Raw genomic sequence first — 19,926 nt, forward strand, 5'->3', positions numbered from 1 at the left:
CATATTTTAACTGCATATTTTTATGTGAAAACTTTGATGTTCTTGATTTTAGCCAAAAGAAAAAAAAAATGATTATTATACTACATGTTACTATTGAACTCATTTTGTTATACAAAATTGAGCCTGGATCGTTGATATGGTACCAGTAACAACTGTATTAATCAAACATTTAAAATCTGTATTTCACTGTAAATATCCATCCAATTTGTAAATTAGCAGCTATATATTAAAGTTTCCAAAAGGAGAGTTGAGAATAGCTGTTGGAATCCATTTCAGTGATAAAAGTAGTCAGAAGGGTAGGTTGTAATATAACAACTCCAATGTAGGAGATGACTTCGGGCAAGTTACTAATTTATTTAAAGCTATTCATCCAAAAAATGGTATAAATTAAGAAATATAATGACATATAATAAAAATTTAATAAATATTTGTTCTTATTTTGTGTATTTAGAGAGTGAGGACACAAATATAATACGAACTCAATTGCACTGGATTGTGCTTTTAAAAAGATTTTTCAAAATATTAGTAGTACTCTTGAGCCCCGTAATAACTGAATTCATGACTACTTAATTAGGCTCTGCAGTAATTTTCTTTATTGAATTTGCTCATTACGTTAGTAGAATGAAAGTGATGCTTATTCATATGTGAGTATTTAATATCCATAAGATGCTTCTATAAATTAAATCTGGTGTACAAATGTGTCTCTCTAAACAGATTTTTTCCTTTCCCTTTGCTAGACAATCCTAAAGAGATGACTCGAGTGGCTGTTTTTGTGAGAATTTTGGATGTTAATGACAATGCCCCACAGTTTGCTGTGTTCTATGACACTTTTGTATGTGAAAACGCCAGACCAGGACAGGTAAGCTCCCATAGGATTTAAAAGTGTAGGGAGATTTTAAACAGGCACATTAAATATTTTCTTTTGCCAATCTTGAGAGGAATGAGTAAACAGAGATACAATTGCTCATAGACAGTCCCAGTAGTATAATTAAAGGCAAACAAAACCAAAGGCTGATGTTTTTAGGGTTGAAAATGTTTAAAATAACAGTATAACCCATTTCATACATCCTTCATAAAGTTCTAATGTAAATATGAGATTTCATTGTAGTCACAAAAGTTGAAGTGTAAGAAGAAATAACTTTTTAAACTTTCAATAACAAAAATAAACAAACAAAAGGAAAGATAAATCCTGCTGCGCCATTAGATAAATATTGGTAATTGCTCGCAAGATGGGAAATGAAAGTTGTGGAAAACACAGAGACAAATACTTGAAATCATCAAAACAGTCCATCAATATTCCAATGTATGCAAATATGATTTTGAAGCAGGGCCGCAGAGTTCGCTCCTAAGACTTATCCTTGTATTTCATCATTATAGCAACACATAAAGTGCTTAATGACTTCGTTTTCGTCCTTTAAAACATTCTTCCTATACCAGCTTTGTTTATAACTCTTTAAGTCTTTTCCTCGGTGGACTCATTTTGTTGTTTGAAGAGCCCCAGCCTGTATGGCTGAAAGAAATGCTCTTAATTGGTTTGAATGCCATCTTCACAGAAGGAAGCTGCATGTTATAAATAATAATTGGGAATCGAATGTGTTTTATTAAAGAAAGAGAAGCCATTGCAAAACTGTATTGTGTTTTGACATCGTTTGATGCTCTTTATAAACATCAATGTCATTGTTACATTTTTATGCAAATTACACTGTGAAATAACTCAAATTCTTCCCTCAGAAGATTCTAACAGGAATTCAATAGCCTGTCCATTGTTTGAAATGGTAAAATTGCTGCAATTGGATTCATTTTTTTATTTGAAAGTGTTATGGAAATGTTTAATTTGGAATATTTAAAGTACTTAGCTACTTCCGACCTACTTCTTAATGAAACAGAGTGCCCTAAAAATACCATTCCGAATAGTCCTCTGCTTGGCAGGCTCAGCATGATATAAGTTGAAACCTTTTCTCTAGGAGATGAATTACCCACTTCGCAACTGCTGCATATATTGCTCCCTCTATGGTTATTCTATTTGATTTTCAAGAGATCTTTTCAGAGCCTTTGAGTCATTATAAATACTCATTCCCAAATGTATTCAGAATACACAAGATAAGGGACTGTGTTTGTTTATTTTTCTTATGCCTTTTTTTTTTTAACCTATATCTGGCTCAGTAATTTCATATTTTTTGAACTTTTAAAAACAAGTTGGTATATGAAGGGAAAATAATCAAATCAAAGATGATTTTAATAAAAAAGAGCCTATTTTGACAAACTTGACAGGAAGAACATGATTAATAATTTTCGTCTAATTAGCTGCATGTGCAAAAGCCTCCCATAGTAGTTATTTTTAATAAGACCTGTTTGGTAGATGTCATTTTGGTCTCAGGCTGAGAAATGGTTGCTTGAACTAAACTGTTATATACTCACTGATGGAATTCTAGGTTATGACATCCTAGCAGGCAAAATCAAAATAGTTATTTGATAAAGTCCTTCTTCACTGAGCATTTCTTGAAATTAATTTGTTAAGTCTGTCTTCCCTCCTTCCAGGGAATAGGAGCTTTTGGGGATTTCTGGGTGTGCTTTAGTTATTTATAGAGTAGTTCAGTCCACCCAGTACTCCTCTGAATTAAGTGCTCTTTAAGAGCAGCACTTAGAATAACATGGAACTTAATTGTGATTCATTCGGTGTGTGGACACAATGAGATAGAAATAAAGCTAATTGCTACCTCCTCTTCCTTTCTTCCCTATTCCCTGGCCTAAGGGTAGAAGACCCTCTGCAGGGGAAAAGGATGCAATTTACAAGTGATGTAGTATGAGTAGTCCCTTCTTATGCTTGAACAAGGCAACTAGACTCCCATCTTTTCCATCTCAGACACAGTCAGGGGACCTTGAGAAAAAGCAGAAGAAAGGACTGACTGTTTCTCTTTTCTTCCATTTTCCCTCACTTATGCCTTACTCTTTTAGTCAATAAAATATATTTTTACAATTTTTAATTTCTGTGAGAGGGCAATAGCATTTCAGTCTAACAGATTTCCCAGGAAGTCTCCCCAGAGGGAAGGGCTGCTTATATTTACCCATTGATAATATCTAAGCCCCAGGCCCTTATCAACCCCCAAAATCCCATTACATATTTTCCATAGAGTAGTGTTTAGTTACTTCCCTAACAACTAAAAAGGGTGCTTTTTACCAGAGCAAAGGGAATCTTCACATCAATGGAAACTACTAATCTTTTCACTGAAAAAACTAAAATGTTAAAACTCAGCGGCCAGTATTCTAACTAAACATCTTAAAATCCATTTGTCATCCCACACTCCATTATCTTATGATCCCTGAAACACCCTTCAAGTTCATTTTAAGATTATTTTAGAATAGCTCAGTGAAGGTACAAACCAATTATATAATTGCTAAGGAGATAAAATATAAATGACTTGTCTGTGTCTAGTTTTTATATGCTCAAAATGGATACTGGATATCACCTGTCTTTTTAAATTTTTTTTTTTTCCTAATTGTGGCAACCTCTTTTATTGACAGTGGATCAAAATGAATTTGTCTCTATTTGAAATAAAATAATGAGGTCTTATACAGAGAGAAAGCAGACACAATTTTACCTCCTTCTTGTTGCCATCTTCTGATTTCTATTTCAACTCATTATGGTACATATACCAAAGCAAAATGTTGTGATATTTTTTAATGTATGACTGGAAATGCAAAGGAAGACTATATTAAAAGGTAAATGCTGAATATGGAGAAGTTGGATGCTAGAAGCCAAGTTATGTCTCAAAGAAAAAAATCTGTCTCATAAAGGAAGTAAGTGCCTCCATCTGCATAGAGAAGTCTCTGGTCATAAAAATATGTTGTGATATGATATTGATTTGCAGCATGTCATTCTATTTTGTCTGTATTGTTAAATGAGTTTTACTTACTCCCTTTATAACATTTAATGAAAATACATTAGCGAATCATTTATATATTGCTATCATATACAGCACTACCATCTTTTATTACAATAATACATCTTAATTGAGAATTTTTAGGTAAACCTTTATAATTTCTTATATGTAAAGGTGTGGCCATTTTGTTCTCTGAACTGTGTTATTTTGGTCCATAAAAATGAACTGGAATTGTAATTTGTAATCACAGTTGCAAATGTAAATTTATTATGAGACATTGTAGTTTTTTTTTTTAAAGACCATTAGCTCTACTTTTACATTTCCATCATTTTTATGCATCTGTATGTGAGTTAACATATTAATCTTGATCTATATAAACATAAGAATCTCCATTAGTCTACTATCTTTCTTGATATGTTATTTCATTCATACCATTTTTTCCCCTTCAACTTGAAAATAGACTGCTCCACAAACAAGAGTCAGTCAAGAAACATATTTGTAACTGAACAGATACATCTTAAAGGGTATTAGTCAAAATTATTTTAACATTTTTCTCTTTAATTTCTTTATGTATGTACCATCTTTTGGTTTTTTTATTGAATGGATAAGCCATTAGCCATATATTCTTGCTTATAGCTAATCTTAAATTACCACTAAAATTTCATAATGTTAGATTTTTAAGTATATATTTTAAATTAAATTATTTAAAGTTTTAAATGATTTTTGTGCTACTTATTTCTAGACGATAAACATTTATCTTTGGTCCAATTATATTTCTTGTATCACTTTGAAATAAATGATTAGGAAGTACCTCAGTTTTACCACATTTTAATTTTTATAGAACACTTTAAAAGAAAATAATTTAATATGGAGTATTTATAACATTTTCTTAATTTTTATAATTATTTTACATAATGTTTTAAACTTAAAAAACCTTTTTTAAAAAAAACCCTTTTTAAATTAATAAAACATCGGTAAAAAACATTTACATCAAATATCCACACAATTTTAAATTGAGTTAATGCAGTAAAATGTATGTTCCTTTCAGCCATTTATATAGGCACTGAAACATATTTAACAACTTCTGAAGCCTTCTTGAAAAATTAAAATATTCAAAAATAAATAAAATGTTATTATACATATAAGTTAAGGACAAAATGGATATATATGCAAAAAATACATAGCTATCTGTTATATATATATTTGTATAATATTATTTAATTGTATAATAAGTTCAAAGCAGTGATCTGATCATAGTATTAGGTGTTAAATTTTCTATTTTGTTGCTAGATAGCTTCTTATATTTTCTTAAATCAGAGTTGACCCTTATAAAATAACCATTCCCCATAGTATTATATGTATATATGGAATTTAAAAATATATAATTCTATTGACAGTGCAAATGAAGTGAACAGTTACTATTAAAGTAGATAACACTGTAGTGTTTGTCTTTACTTTCCTTTATAAAGTTATATATAATTGTCTATAAAATCTCTACATTCCTTAAATAGTTTTCACTTTACTTTTTTTTTCTTTTTTTTAATTTATTTATTTATTTTATTGTCTGTGTTGGGTCTTCGTTGCTGCACACGGGCTTTCTCTAGTTGCAGTGAATGGGGGCTACTCTTCGTTGTGGTGTGTGGGCTTCTCATTGCAGTGGCCTCTCTTGTTGCAGAGCACAGGCTCCAGGCGCGTGGGCTTCAGTAGTTGTGGCACATGGGCTCAATAGTTGTGGCTCACGGGCTCTAGAGCACAGGCTCAATAGTTGTGGCACACAGGCTTAGTTGCTCTGCGGCATGTGGTATCTTCCTGGGGCAGGGCTTGAACCCGTGTCCCCTGCATTGGCAGGCGAATTCTTACCCACTGTGCCACCTAGGAAGTCCCCACTTTACTTTTAATGAAGCAGAAAGCCATAATCACAATAACTTTCTAAATTTTCCTACATTAGGTAACTTTTATAGAGAATTTTAAAATATATATGAAATACCTACTCATTTCAAATGCTGTATCTAATAGAACTATAAAGAATACAATGTTACTATTTATTATTTTAATTAAAATAATAGATAGTATTTAGGGGAAATTCAGAGAGAGAGAAACAGAGACTAAAACAGAGTTGGGAGGGAAGTCTTTGTTTAAATCAGAGTAATAATAAAAAGATGGAATAACTCAAACAAAGATACATGTACAAGGAACAAAATAAATTAGCCTTAAAAAAAGTTAGACAAAAATGGATATTAAAAGATTACATATTATAAAGCAGATTCTTCCCATGGAAGTTTGATAAATATACATTTTTCTCTCTTCTGCAGCTAATACAGACTATAAGTGCAGTAGACAAAGATGATCCTTTAGGTGGACAGAAATTTTTCTTCAGTTTAGCAGCTGTCAATCCAAACTTCACAGTACAAGACAATGAAGGTAAATTTTAGAACGTGTTTATTATGATTTAAGATGACCTTAACAAGAAAATTTCCCCAAAGTGACAATTACCATATACATGATATATTAATTTATAGATCTGTTACAAAATTTTATTTGCATTATATTTTTAATGAGATATTGTGGTAATTTCTTACTTAACAGTGTTTACTTTCTTGAATTTTAAAATTATAAAATTCAAGAAGACTCTATGGGTACTAATGCAAAGACTGAATCTTGCAAACATTAGAAAGGCCGGGAATAATCAGTTCCTATAACAAAATGGTAGGACACACAGATAGAGAAATGAATGACTCAGTGAGACTCTTGTGTAAACTTCAATGAGATTTAGCAGCAACAGATTCACGAAAGCCAAAAAGGTACAGAAGAGACAAAGGAGAAAAAAAAAAAGTAGCCACGTTAACCTGTGAGGGGATTGGGTGCAAAAGCATAGTTTCAATGGCAAGACACACTATTCACCTGTATAACATGAATTTTATAATGTCTCTGTGATCAAAAATACTAAACATATTTCTTGCATTCTCAAAAAAAAGAGCAGAAACATATTTTTGAGGAAAAATACAAAAATGGTCACTATTTTTAAAAAGTCGAACAGCTTTATTCTTTGGGAAATATGTATGGTAATTATTCTAGGAGAAACAAAAGTATGTAATTAGAGCTTTTCTCTCCTCAACAAATTTATGTTAAAACTAATTATATAATGTACTTTTTGGTAAAAAGACATACTTGTTTTAGAGCTACTATAGATATAATTATTCTTAAAATATATCTAATAACTACATTGGCTATTTACAATATCTTCCTAACTGTGTATGCCTGCTGGAAGAGCCAGGTTGCTAGAATACATCTAGGTGGCTTTCAGAATGTCAGAAAGCAATTTAAGATAATGGATAGTTTTACATTGAGCAGCTACTACTTGAGATATTTGATATAGCAGGATCTTTGCACAAATCAGCTGAAGGGAGGGCATCAGTTGGTAACATCTGTTTACTAAATCTGAGTTTCTGAAATGTCTATGTTTTCTGTCCCTCCGGACACCTAAAATAATTGCGATTGGAAAAGTTAACATAGAATTGGCAAATAAAATACAAAATGCCCAATTACATCTGAATATCAGAAAAGCAACACCCATCATTTTCATTTGCTGAATGTGGTAACCTAAACATAGAATTTAGACTGGACAGTCTTAGTACTGAGTTGACAGTATTGTACCTCTTTCTAATTGCATTTTAATTTGTTTTATGTTCTTGCTAAACTGAGACCCGAATCTCAACAAGCCACCTCCCAATTTTAAAAAGTAATAGAGACTTGAAATAGTGCTGTCTTATCATCACATTTCACAGTTACTGGGGAAACAACTCAAGGCTAATCTTAATTAATTTTTGATAAGTAGTGCCATTTTCCAATATTGGGTAGAGTTCCTGATCCTACATAAGTTACTCAAAGCAAGGGCTGAAGCCATATGAATACAAACCTGAACATACACTAGATACTGGTATACTATCTAGTCTGTTGGAATATTTGATCTAATCTTGTGTAAATTCACTATTTTCTCTTATTGAATGAATTTTCAAAGAAATTCCAATGGCATAGACATCACCTTAGAGTTGATCTTGAGAAAATACCCTTGCATTTGTCTATATGTTTACCTTACAAATCTTTAATTCCACATCCTTCTTAAAATATGTTTCCTGTTTCTGTGATACCACGGTTGGTATCACATTGTTAAGAATGCCTCATTTTTCACTAACTTAAAGGTCAAAAGCATTATTATATGATGACTTTCTGAATATTTATATTTATATTAATATTTATATATTATATTAATATTTATATTTATATCTATATTAAAATTAAAGGATCCTGGGTGAGTTATCAGATAAAGGAAATATTAGTAGCCATATACTAGATAGTAGGATGCTACCCTTGATTAGATCCCTGCTTCTTTCTGTGTGTCTGTTAGGCACTCCACATTAGTGTCTTCCACCAACATCTCGAGTTACACACTGGATTCATTTTAATGGGTGGGAATCAAAGTTCAAAAGTATTAAGTAACTTGCGGACTGTCCTTCATACATGGGGACTTTTGAAACCTTTTGACTGCATTATTGATTTTAAAAGTACAACTATAGTTAAAGTTTATCCAATCATATTTTTCTTCATTAATATCAGATTAATGTGTATTTTGTATATATATGGACACATACATTTGTAAATAAAAAAATACCATGATTTTTTCTTTGGTCTGCATAATATTTGTTTTTTGAAAATTCTGAAAAACATCTGTATAGTCTTGATAAATGATTCACTTATGAAAATTCACCGTTTTGAAAACATACGAGAATTAGTTAAAAAGCTAATCAGTAATCATGGTATTAGATTCCTCAAACTATCGTATTTACCTTATCTATATTCGAATTGCCTTGTATACATTTGATAGAGAAATGGACATCAATTTTGTATTTTACACAAACACCTTTTTGATTTATGTGTCAAACCACGGTGATCAGGGTGAGACAAATGTACTGTCCCAAGCCATTTGTAATACGTTACAATTTATTTTAGATAATACAGCCAGAATTTTAACCAGAAAAAATGGATTCAATAGACATGAAATAAGCACCTATCTCTTGCCTGTGGTGATATCGGACAACGACTACCCAATCCAGAGCAGCACTGGCACACTCACCATCAGAGTGTGCGCCTGTGACAGCCAAGGCAACATGCAGTCCTGCAGCGCCGAGGCCCTGCTCCTTCCTGCCGGCCTCAGCACCGGAGCCTTGATCGCCATTCTCCTGTGCATCCTTATTCTGCTGGGTAAGAAACGTGAGAGAAAATGTGCTTGTTTCCTAGATGGCTTACTTCACTGTGTTCGTAAGTAAGAAATGTTACTATTAAAATACTTCCTCTGAAACTAACCCCCAAATGTAAGACAGACCTCAATTAACGATGGAATGTTGTTTATATTTTATCTGATCAGATAGAGTCATTACCTTCCTTTGTTAAATAATGAAACTGAAAGAGCTGTTCGAAACATTTTCCAAGGTTACACAATTTCTGAGTGGTGAGCCAAGGCTAGGCACCTTGCTGTTTGTTAGTCACTGTAGTTTTTCAGAAAATCTAAAGTTTATTTCCACTTTTTTTTCTTATTACATCTGGATGAAGGCCTCACTATCTTATCTCTTCACTGATATAATGTTAACATAGCCTTTTACCTGGTTCATTCGTCCCTAAAACAGTATTTGATTTTATAACCCAAAGCAAATTGCTTTTAACTACTTTTGAGTTAAAAGTCAGATTGTTTACTCTTTAGCTGCATTATCCTAAAACTATTGTGAGTATTCCTGTGACCCTAATCAGAAAACACTGTATCTGACATTTCAAGAAGCAGTGAAATGAACTGGGATTTTGAAGCCAATCTGAGTAAGTTTCATTATCCTCATTATTAGAACTTTTTTTACTGGGAAAGATCCTTTAGTGGGTAATAAGCAATCTGAGGTTTAAACTCGTTACAGCACAAGTTTATGTGTGTGTACAAATCATGAATTTAGCCAAAATAAAAGGTCACATTTTCTCAAAAACTTGAAGAATAAACATTTTCTTTCTCTTGATGGTGGCCTATTTATTTTTTAATCACTTTGAAGGTCAAGAACCGTTGTCAATGGATTAAAACTTTTTTTGTTGCAGTTTTAAAAAGTCCCATGTTTGACCTCTCACACAAGCTTGAAGGCAAGAAGTCTTACAGTTCTAAGTTAATAAAAGAAAACATAACTTAATACCACTTTACATAATAATATAATCACCTTCATTTAGGCTACTGTAACAGAATACCATAGACTGGTAGCTTAAACCACAGAAAGTTATTCTCAACAGTCTGGAGACAGGGAAGTCCAAGATCAAGGCATTGGCAGATTTCATGCCTGGTGAGGGCATACTTCCTGTTTCACAGACAGCTGTCCTCTCTTGTATCCTCATGTGGCAGAGAGCAATCATCCCTCTCGTGTCTCTTTTTATGAGTACTAATCCCATTCGTGAGGGTTCCACCTCCAAGACCTCATTACCTCCCAAAGACTCCACCTCCATATACCATCACACTGGGAATTTATTTGGGCTTTAACGTATGAAGTTTTAGGGGACACATTCAGTCCATACCAATAATAAATCCCATATCCTTTAAATGTTTGTTCTAAAAAGGCTAAAGAAATATAGATATTTCTTCACACATATGTATGCAAGATATTTTCCCTTCCTTTCCTCATCCAGTTGAATTCACATCTGTTTCTCCAAATCATCATTTTTAAAGGGTCATGACCAAAACCTTTGGGGGTAATGAATAAGAGTGGGAGACTAATACAACCAGAGGGAAACTAATTTTAAGTTTTTCCTATCTTTTATGCTATTATCATTATTATGATTACTAAAATAATAAGTACATTATTATTATTATTGACATCTTCCCATGAAAGTAGGGAAATGTCCTGTCTGAACGATTTGCATTTCTACTTGTGGATCTATACTCAGTAAGATACATCTAGCTGAGATTCATACATGACTTTTGTTGTTAATTCAGTGTAGTAATTTGAATTCACTGTTTGCCATCATGTGATCCAGCAATTTTTTTTTGATCTCATGAGTGATATACATTTCCATGGAAAACCTCATAAGTTTCTAAACCAATAATGTCTAAATAATATGGTCTTTTTTTCTCAGTAATTAAGGCCTTCTAGTAACAATGTAAGAAAAAAAATTATATACATTCATCAGCAAAGCTATTTGACAGATATGGGTACTCCATATCTTGTGAAGAAAGCTGCCTTTTTAATATTGCATAAGGATGTAAAAATATGGGTGTATTTTTTGCCCTTCTTAATTTTTTTTTGAAGCTGAATTTAATTTGTGTCTATTTTTTATACATCTTATGTCACTATTTAATGCAAAGTATAAATAATGTCTGTACAATCAGGAACTATCTTTAAACAGTTCTTAGAAAAATAGATAAAATAAATCACTGTATTTGAAAAAAACTTTCACATTTCTTTAAAAATAAATTATAATCTTAACTTCTTAAACTCTAACAATCCTGGCTAAATCCTTGAATACACCCCTCTCCCCTCTTGCCTCCCTGCCCCCCACAAACCCCGCCCCCCCCCGCGAAAAAAAATTGATGGAAGTACACAATTAATCCTAAATTCTAACCTGTTCCAGAAAACCTAAATAATTTAAACTCGTTTATAGTACTTCCACTCGTTATTTATTAATATATCGTGTTTCAGATGGACTTCTAATGCATCTTTTTTTTTTCTTTTTTCAAGTTATAGTAGTGCTGTTTGCAGCTCTGAAAAGACAGCGGAAAAAAGAGCCTCTGATCTTGTCTAAAGAAGATATCAGAGACAACATTGTGAGCTATAACGACGAAGGTGGCGGAGAGGAGGACACCCAGGCCTTTGATATCGGCACGCTGAGGAATCCTGCAGCTATTGAGGAAAAAAAGCTGCGGCGAGATATTATTCCGGAAACTTTATTTATCCCACGGAGGACTCCGACAGCTCCGGATAACACGGACGTCCGGGATTTCATTAATGAAAGGCTAAAAGAGCACGATCTGGACCCCACCGCACCTCCCTACGATTCCCTTGCAACGTATGCCTACGAAGGAAACGATTCCATCGCGGAATCTCTGAGTTCTTTAGAATCAGGTACCACTGACGGAGACCAAAACTACGATTACCTCCGAGAATGGGGCCCTCGGTTTAATAAGCTGGCGGAAATGTACGGTGGCGGGGAAAGTGACAAAGACTCTTAACCTAGGATATATGTTCTGCTCAAGCAAGAGAAAGGAACTTTACCGACACCGTGTCCACGTCACAGTATTTGACATTCAGGAGAATTTTCCTGCCACGCAGCACAATTTTTTTCCCATTTCCTTTTTAATTCGTTCATTAATTACATTAATTCTCCCCTGTAGGATGTCTCATGGAATATATACGACATTTTATTTAATCACTTCCAAGAGCCAAAGCTATGGAAATTCAGTGTTGTCCATCTTAGGAAATAAAAGATAATTTCAGAAACACGAACAGGACAGTTCTCCCTTAAGCAACCTCACAAACAAGCCGCTTCTGTTAGATACATGCCCTGCCCTTGCAAACGAAGCTTTTAAAAAGGTGAAGAAAAATTTTAAGGTATATCCTCTTCTGTACATTAAATTAAAAAACAAAAAATGTACATGTGGTGTTAGTAGGTGTGATATGCAACCTGGTATACAAACGTTTGTGCAATTTCATTTCATCAAATTCTATCTGCTAATGTTTTATATTTATATTTTTGTATTTATTTTTAAAAAAATAAACCAGTTTTTACAACTACCTTGTCTCTAGCTTCTTTTTTCCCTAGGAAGAAAAAGTTTCTCCAGAGACTAAATATCTTGCCACAAAATTACACTGAATGCAGATAAGAACGAAAAATCATTATAATTACTATTGAAAGCTCTAACCAAATTAATGATTCAGGTAAGAATTATTTTTCCAATCAGTCTTGCTATGCTGTGATATGTGAAAAACTTTTCGCATTAAAAGGGATAGGCATTTACAGATCACCTAAAAATATACCATATAAGCAAATTTAAAACATGGCCATCCTTATGCTAAATATCCCCAAACACCAGCAAAGCAGTAATTTCGTTTTGTTTTTATTCACTAAAATAATACCTGAAAGAATAAAACGTTTTCTTATTTTTGTATGACATTTGTGCTATTCAGGTTTATGGGCAATAATAGTTCAGACAGATTTCATATTGAAATGATCTTTTAATGGAAAATATGTTTACTTCCCACGGTGACTTTGAAATGCCTAGTAATGACAGTAATAATACTGAATACTCCATTAAAATACAGCAATGTAATTATGTAAAGTTTCCAAAAATGCATTACATATTACATATTTGTAACAAAGTCTGTTTTTCTGTCAATGAATGATTCAACAGAAAGGGGAAAAAAAAGTACTGATGGTTAATTATCCAGAGTTCCTGAGATTCAGAGAAACCAACTGCCACTAACTGATGCCTCTTTTCTCAAGATCCAAACATGATTTATTCATAAATGGAGCACTTTGTTGGGCTTACACTAGGAAGTCGCATTCCCTGCTGAGTTTATCGTAAACAATACCAAAGATTAGTATGCTTTCCAATTAGTGAAAATGGTATCCTTTTGGAGTGAGTCAGAGGGCAATATTGACATATCCTTAATGCAGAATTAATTATTTCAATCTTCTTGAATGTTATTTTTTTCCCCAGCTTCCAGGCTGAAAGACACATCCCTCTGACCACCTACATTTTAGTGTTCATAGTAATCTAATCACAAAAGAAAAACAACTCATGTGGTCTAATTAAAAATTACAGTCACATTACAAGGCTGACACATCAGACCACAGTAAAACCTAACTTGGTCACTTCCTATATTCTAAGAACCCATTCATGCACCTAAAATGTTGACTGTCATGCACCTAAAATGTTGACTTAAGGGAAAAGAAGTTTGCTCATATATGCCGAACTGAAGAGAAAACCCTCAATATACTAGAAGATTTATTTATTCAGATAAAATCAGCAAAAAATGGAAAAGATAAAAGAAGGTATATCTCATGAACATTTCACATTAGTTATGATTCAAACTATAGTATTCATTTGATTGAAAATTAGCTTAAAAATTTCCAGCATTAGTTATTTTTATCAATATTAGATGTCAGTAATTGGAATTCTTATTTGAATACTTTTAATTATCCTTATTCAGATAATTTCAGATTGACATTAACTTGCTCTGTCATTTATTTTGTCATCCAATTTTTATATATTTAAGGAATCAGTGAGCTCTAGCATCATTCAAACCAGGTTTCCAAAAATTCTCTTTAAGGAGATTGATTAACAGACTTTTTAGGCAATATAAAATCTATATTGTACAGAAATCATTTTTCAGAATACTGAAACAGTCCTTGATATCAGATATCCTAATATTTTTTGATAATGAAGGTGATATGTTATATAATTAATTTCTTGGAGACTCTGAAATTACCTATAATGATCTGCTCAGACTGTAAGTTTCCCTTACATTATTCTCTCCCAAAGGCATGCCCAATATACAGATCGTTCTATGTCCACAATTTCTTTTATACAGGGAGTGGGGAAAAATTTCTGTCAATAACATGTTGATTTTATCAGACAACTATGGACCTATTCCTTCATTCATCAATTATTTTGAGCCATTATTATAAAAATAAAAAGGTATTCTAGATCCTAGGGATGTAATAATAAACCATATATAATTTTTAAATATGTATATAATTCCTCTATTAGTGAAAACAAGGGGGGAAAGGCAAAATAGTTATTAAAACACTCAGAATTTATAACAAAATACCTAACTTTTACTACCTTTTTAAAGAACAGTGAAAAGAAATTATTCAGTAATACTTTTTCATGTTTTAAATATTCAGATAAGGGAACTAAAATGATTTATAAAACTTTGGTCATTAGAAATGGTGATTAAGTTAATCAATTCTCATTGATTCTATTTTCAACAAAATATCAAAGTTCACATAATGATAACGTCATGCTCTTAGTCTAAGGTTTCTCTGTATGTGTTAAATAGATACTGTCACACAACTGCAGGAGTTCCAGACATAAACTATGAGTAATTAGATGTTTAGGGTACTCTAAAATAAGTAGACTTAAGATGTAGAATTGTGAATTAGGGATATCTATATATAATGGCTTCACCATGCCTTCACCAGCTACAACCCCCTCCCCAATGGCGCTGCAGACCCTGAGCTGCAGCTCCCTGTCCAGTGGCCTTGTGCATGGGTGGCACTGCAGGACTATGCAAGCTGCAGCTACTGGTGGTGGTGAAGGAAACTCCAGACTCACACGCTGCCTCTCCAGATTCACTGCAAATGCCCTCTGTTTCTGAGCTTGAAATAAAGTAGACTTGGTGTCCTTTTGCACCTAGTCGCTGGATCTTCCCATTGCTCTGAAAGAGTGCAGAATTGGCCCACAGAGAGGGGTACAGGGCTCCCTCTTAAACATCCTGTAGGTTGAAAATAGTGTAAGATAGTAGCATCTAGTTAATTTTTCTGAGAGCGCAGGAGAGAGCCGAGTCTTTCCTTTTTTACTCCAACGTTTTGCTCAACACCAAGACTTTTTCGTCATTATGGACCATACTTTAGCAAATCCCCCATCCAAGAAGTTGGATTCATTTCATCTTTAAAACGTACACAGAATCCCACCACTTCTCACCATTTCCATTACCCAGCCCGAACTAACACCTCTTTTCATCATTAGGAGCCGTTAATTTCCTAACTGGTCTCTGTCTTGTCACCTTGCCCCACGTATGCTCTACCATCAGCACTGAGGTCAAAGAAATATTTTCAAAATGAATTTCCCATCTGATGGTTCCCTGATTCTACTCCTTCCTCATTTTAGTCAAGCAGAAGGCAAACTCTTTATAATGTCCTAAAGGCCTCTCCAGAACCCTTTGACCTCTTCTCCCATTTATTTACACCACTCCAGCTTCTCACCCTTTGCTGTTCCCCTCTGACTTCATGTGTTTACACTGACCATTTCTTCCATCTCCAGCCATGTCCTTACTTCCTTCAAGTTCTTTATAAAATGCTATTTTAATTGAGGTCCACCATGACCAGCTTATGTAGAGTTATAGAATTTCCCTAGACTGACGCATTGCTCTGTGACTGCGTTTGTTTCTCCCTAACACTACCACAATTTTAATATGCTATATGACTTACTTGTTTACTATGATTATTTTCTCTCTCCCTCAAATAGAATGTAAAATTCATGAGAGCATGTATTTGGTTTTCATCGTGATGTCCAATAAACAGGATCATGTCTATCTGTCTCAGTATTCAATAAACACTTGTGGGAAGAATTCATAAATAGTGTACTATTGGATTTATCACATATTATATTTAATTTTAAATATATATGTATACATATTATGCATATGATATTTCTGCCTCTTATTTAGATAGTAACTACTCAAAGTTATAGGAGTTGTCTCAGAGATTTCTTTGCCACTTACCAGGAACAATTTTACTTCCAGACTGATATAGTACTTGGGTATTGTTTTAAGGATGGATGTTAATTAGCCAATAATTATTTTGACTAATTGCTTTAAGAAATTAGAGATACATCCTGAAGGACACACAAATCTGAGAAAGTCAATGCAATGTTTTAAATGAAGTTAGATGGTAAATGTGTTTGGAATATTTACAAAGTGCCAAAAATTATGATAGTGTGAACTGACATAAATAAAACAAATCCTATAGGCAGAGAATGACTAACTTTTAAGGCTCTGTTCTGGTGTGGTTGGGGTCTGGGTCACGACTTTCCGGAATTTATTGCAAAAAGGTCAAATAAAGGGACAGGGAAAGTTTTTATAAAGATTATGATGAAAGAGAACAGAAAACCAGAGCCCCAAGGAAGACTCTCCAGCTTCCTTGCCAAAAGGCACTGAGGTTCAGTGTTTGAATTGATTTGCTTCTTGTATTCTTTTCTTGTTTGCTTCCTACAGGCTGTGATTACTGGGTATAAAGAGTTTGATTTGTATTTTCTTGATTACTTTAAAAAAGTCTCACTTGAAATTGCCAAAACATACCAAGTTGTTGATATACAAAAAGGACAGCCTGCAACCTTGAATCAAGAACGAACGCACGCGTGTGCACTCGCATACACACACACACACACACACACAGAGAAAGTGAGCTGAGAGAATTGATGTGAATGAGCAAAGATGCTTGGAGCCAAAGGTACATGGATGGTTAAAAACAAAAGCAAAAACAAATATGGGCTCCAAAAGAAAAAGAAAAGTCAGCAAAACTATATCTATCTATCTATCATCTATCTATCATCTATTTTAATTTACTTTCATCCACTCAAACATTTTTTATACTTATTACATTTTATGTCCAATTTCCCTAATAATTTCTTTATTTCTTTAAGGCTCTAAATATAGTATTTACTCCCATGCTGAACTAGTTAAATCATTTTCAGATGTGGAAACCAGCTAAGCAAAAGAAGAAGAGAAAACGCACATTTCAAAATTCTAATTAATAAGAGTAAAAACAAGCAGAAAAGGGAAATAAAGTTTGTTTAATCTTATTTTCTACTAGTGTAATGAATGGGATTATTTTAGCATATGCATAGATTAGTAGCACAATGGACATTCCTTAGTAAATTAAAGGATTTATATAGGAAAGAAATAACGATCAATAAGAGCCTAATAGAAAACTGGTAGACAGTATGTGAAAGCTCTTTTCCAGCTGTGGAATTATCCTGAATTTGGAACATGACATTTACAACTCCACAGGAAGGATAGCACAGCAACTTCATTCCCAAATTTATCTGAACAAACCTCCTACACAATGTGAAATATTTAGAAGCATTCCTAAGACTCTTGCCATGATCTTTGCCTCTCTCCTTTTACTGTCAAGAGGATTTTAAATGTTTTTAATCAGTATGTAAAATCTATGCCACTGTGTTACAGTTTACATTTATTTCCATTATCTCCACTATTAAAATAGCTTAAAATAAATCTTTCCTAAATGATTTTGTTAACATCAATGAATTGTGAAAAACAGCCAAATGGTGATTGATTCTACTTCTGGCATATTCTACTTTTATTTTAGAAGAGTTTTACTTTAGTATTACAAAGTTATTTGTTTGAAATTATTATTTATCTTTTCCCATCTTTATTGAGATATAATTGATATTTAACAGCGTATAAGTTTAAGGTGTACAACATAATGATGACATATGTATACATCTTAACTACATAACTTTCATATTTGTTTATTCAAAGTGTTAAATTTTAATACAGGTAGAATTTGTCTCTGCCTTTGTAATAAACCTGAGCATAGAAAATATTCATTCAAAAGGGTGTAGGTAACTTAGTAGCACCAACATATGGAACGTTCTATTGGCAGATCTATATAATTTAGATTAAAGCAACTCAATTTTTAGGTTGCAATTGGTTAAACACTTAACCCTGATAAAATGCTATTTCCAAGCAATGCATTGGACACCTAAGTAGGTATTACATAAATACTTGTTGAGTGATTGATTAATCTTGGCATTCTAATACTTTGTTTTCTAATTTTGGCAATGTGGAAAATGTCAGGTTCCATGCCTTCCCTACCCTCAACCAAAAAGGCAACATGTTTCATTCATATTTGAAAAAGCATATTCTAGAAATGTCACAGTAACCTTTTAAGATGACAGTCTTTGCCTGGGAATTCTTGACAGCAGCTATGCACAATTATGCCAGCTATATATTGAAACTTTCTTACATCCTCTTCCCTAAAGTGATAGCCTGAGTAGACAGCACTGAGATGATTGGATGGAAGGAAATGCAAACTCGAGGCACACTTTCATAAACTTTATTTTTGAGATAAGAATAGGAAAAGTAAAATTCAATTTCTGGTTTATTTATTGTCAAAATGAGTAATTTATTTAAAGATAATCATGTTATGTCTCAATTTCCCTATCTGTGAAGCTAATATCTCAATGCCTTATTAATACTGAACATTGAACACAGTTAATTTTGTGCCTTGATACTTTCTTTTTTTTTTTTTTATTTTTTGGGGGTACACCAGGTTCAATCATCTGTTTTTATACACATATCCCCGTATTCCCTCCCTTCCTTGACTCCCCCCCCCATTAGTATAATTTTTTCAATTTTATTGAAAAGTAGGAAAAATTAAGACAAACACCAAAGTGATTCTCCAAATCACTTAAAATATAGTGATGCATCTTTTAAGTAGTAAACGTAACTACCTAAAATTTTGATGATTAACAACATATTTAATGTGTGTTCTTATACACAGAATAGTAAGGCTACATCTAATTTATGATAATAAATTGATTAAGTCTTGATTAAGATGATAGAGACAATGATGATGATTATAGATAACATTCATGTGCCTAATATTCCAGGGTTTGTTCAAAGTCTTACATATACTAATACATTTAATTGTCACAATGACTTTGTAAGGTAAGTGCTATTATTATCTCCATTTTACATATGAAGAAATGCAAGTGAAGATTAAATAAAATTGCCTAGTTTTCTACTCTTTTTACACAAAAGAGTTGGCAAACACAATTGGCTCAGCTCTAAGGTTAGTGCTCTTTAACCCAAACCTACTCTTAGTAAAGATAAAATAATAAATCTTTATATCTCAGGGTAGAAATGATAGTGAGGAGACTTCTATCAATAGTGTTGTTTATGGAGAATGAACTTTTTAATTAAAAAAATATGTAGTTGTATTTAAAACACACATTTGGCTTTAGCATCACTACTGGCACTAGGCAATGTCTAGGCCAGTAAAATTTCTGTAATCCTGGTTTCTCAATTTGGTTGAGGTTTGCCTCCTTGGGATCTCTACCATAAGAGGGTCGTATTGTATAATCTACCCTCAAATGGACCACGAGTGTGTGGAAGATAGGGAGATGATGGAAAGATCAAAATGGTAAAGGGAGCATTTCTCTGTTGAGTGGATGTGAATGGTGTCCTTTCTAATGTCAAAGGAGGGGGGTTCCCTGTAAGTA

The 19,926-nt window shown here is 33.1% G+C and overlaps 1 protein-coding gene across 3 annotated transcripts in view; it reads left to right on the top strand.

The window, feature by feature from the left end:
* Positions 1-12,687, top strand: part of LOC130836615 (cadherin-10) — a 168,760-nt gene extending 156,073 nt beyond the window's left edge. The window contains exons 9-12 of one of the 3 annotated variants that reach the window (XM_057708931.1): positions 738-859; positions 6,194-6,302; positions 8,889-9,140; positions 11,636-12,687. In XM_057708931.1, the coding sequence (XP_057564914.1) occupies positions 738-859; positions 6,194-6,302; positions 8,889-9,140; positions 11,636-12,126 (974 nt within the window). In that variant the 3' untranslated portion in view covers positions 12,127-12,687. The remainder of the gene's footprint in view (positions 1-737; positions 860-6,193; positions 6,303-8,888; positions 9,141-11,635) is intronic. The other 2 variants (XM_057708932.1, XM_057708933.1) reach the window with 2 other exon arrangements.
* The last annotated feature ends 7,239 nt before the right edge of the window (positions 12,688-19,926 follow it).

The sequence above is a fragment of the Hippopotamus amphibius genome, chromosome 15 (genome assembly GCF_030028045.1).
Source record: "Hippopotamus amphibius kiboko isolate mHipAmp2 chromosome 15, mHipAmp2.hap2, whole genome shotgun sequence".
In the NCBI taxonomy this organism is placed as follows: domain Eukaryota; kingdom Metazoa; phylum Chordata; class Mammalia; order Artiodactyla; family Hippopotamidae; genus Hippopotamus; species Hippopotamus amphibius.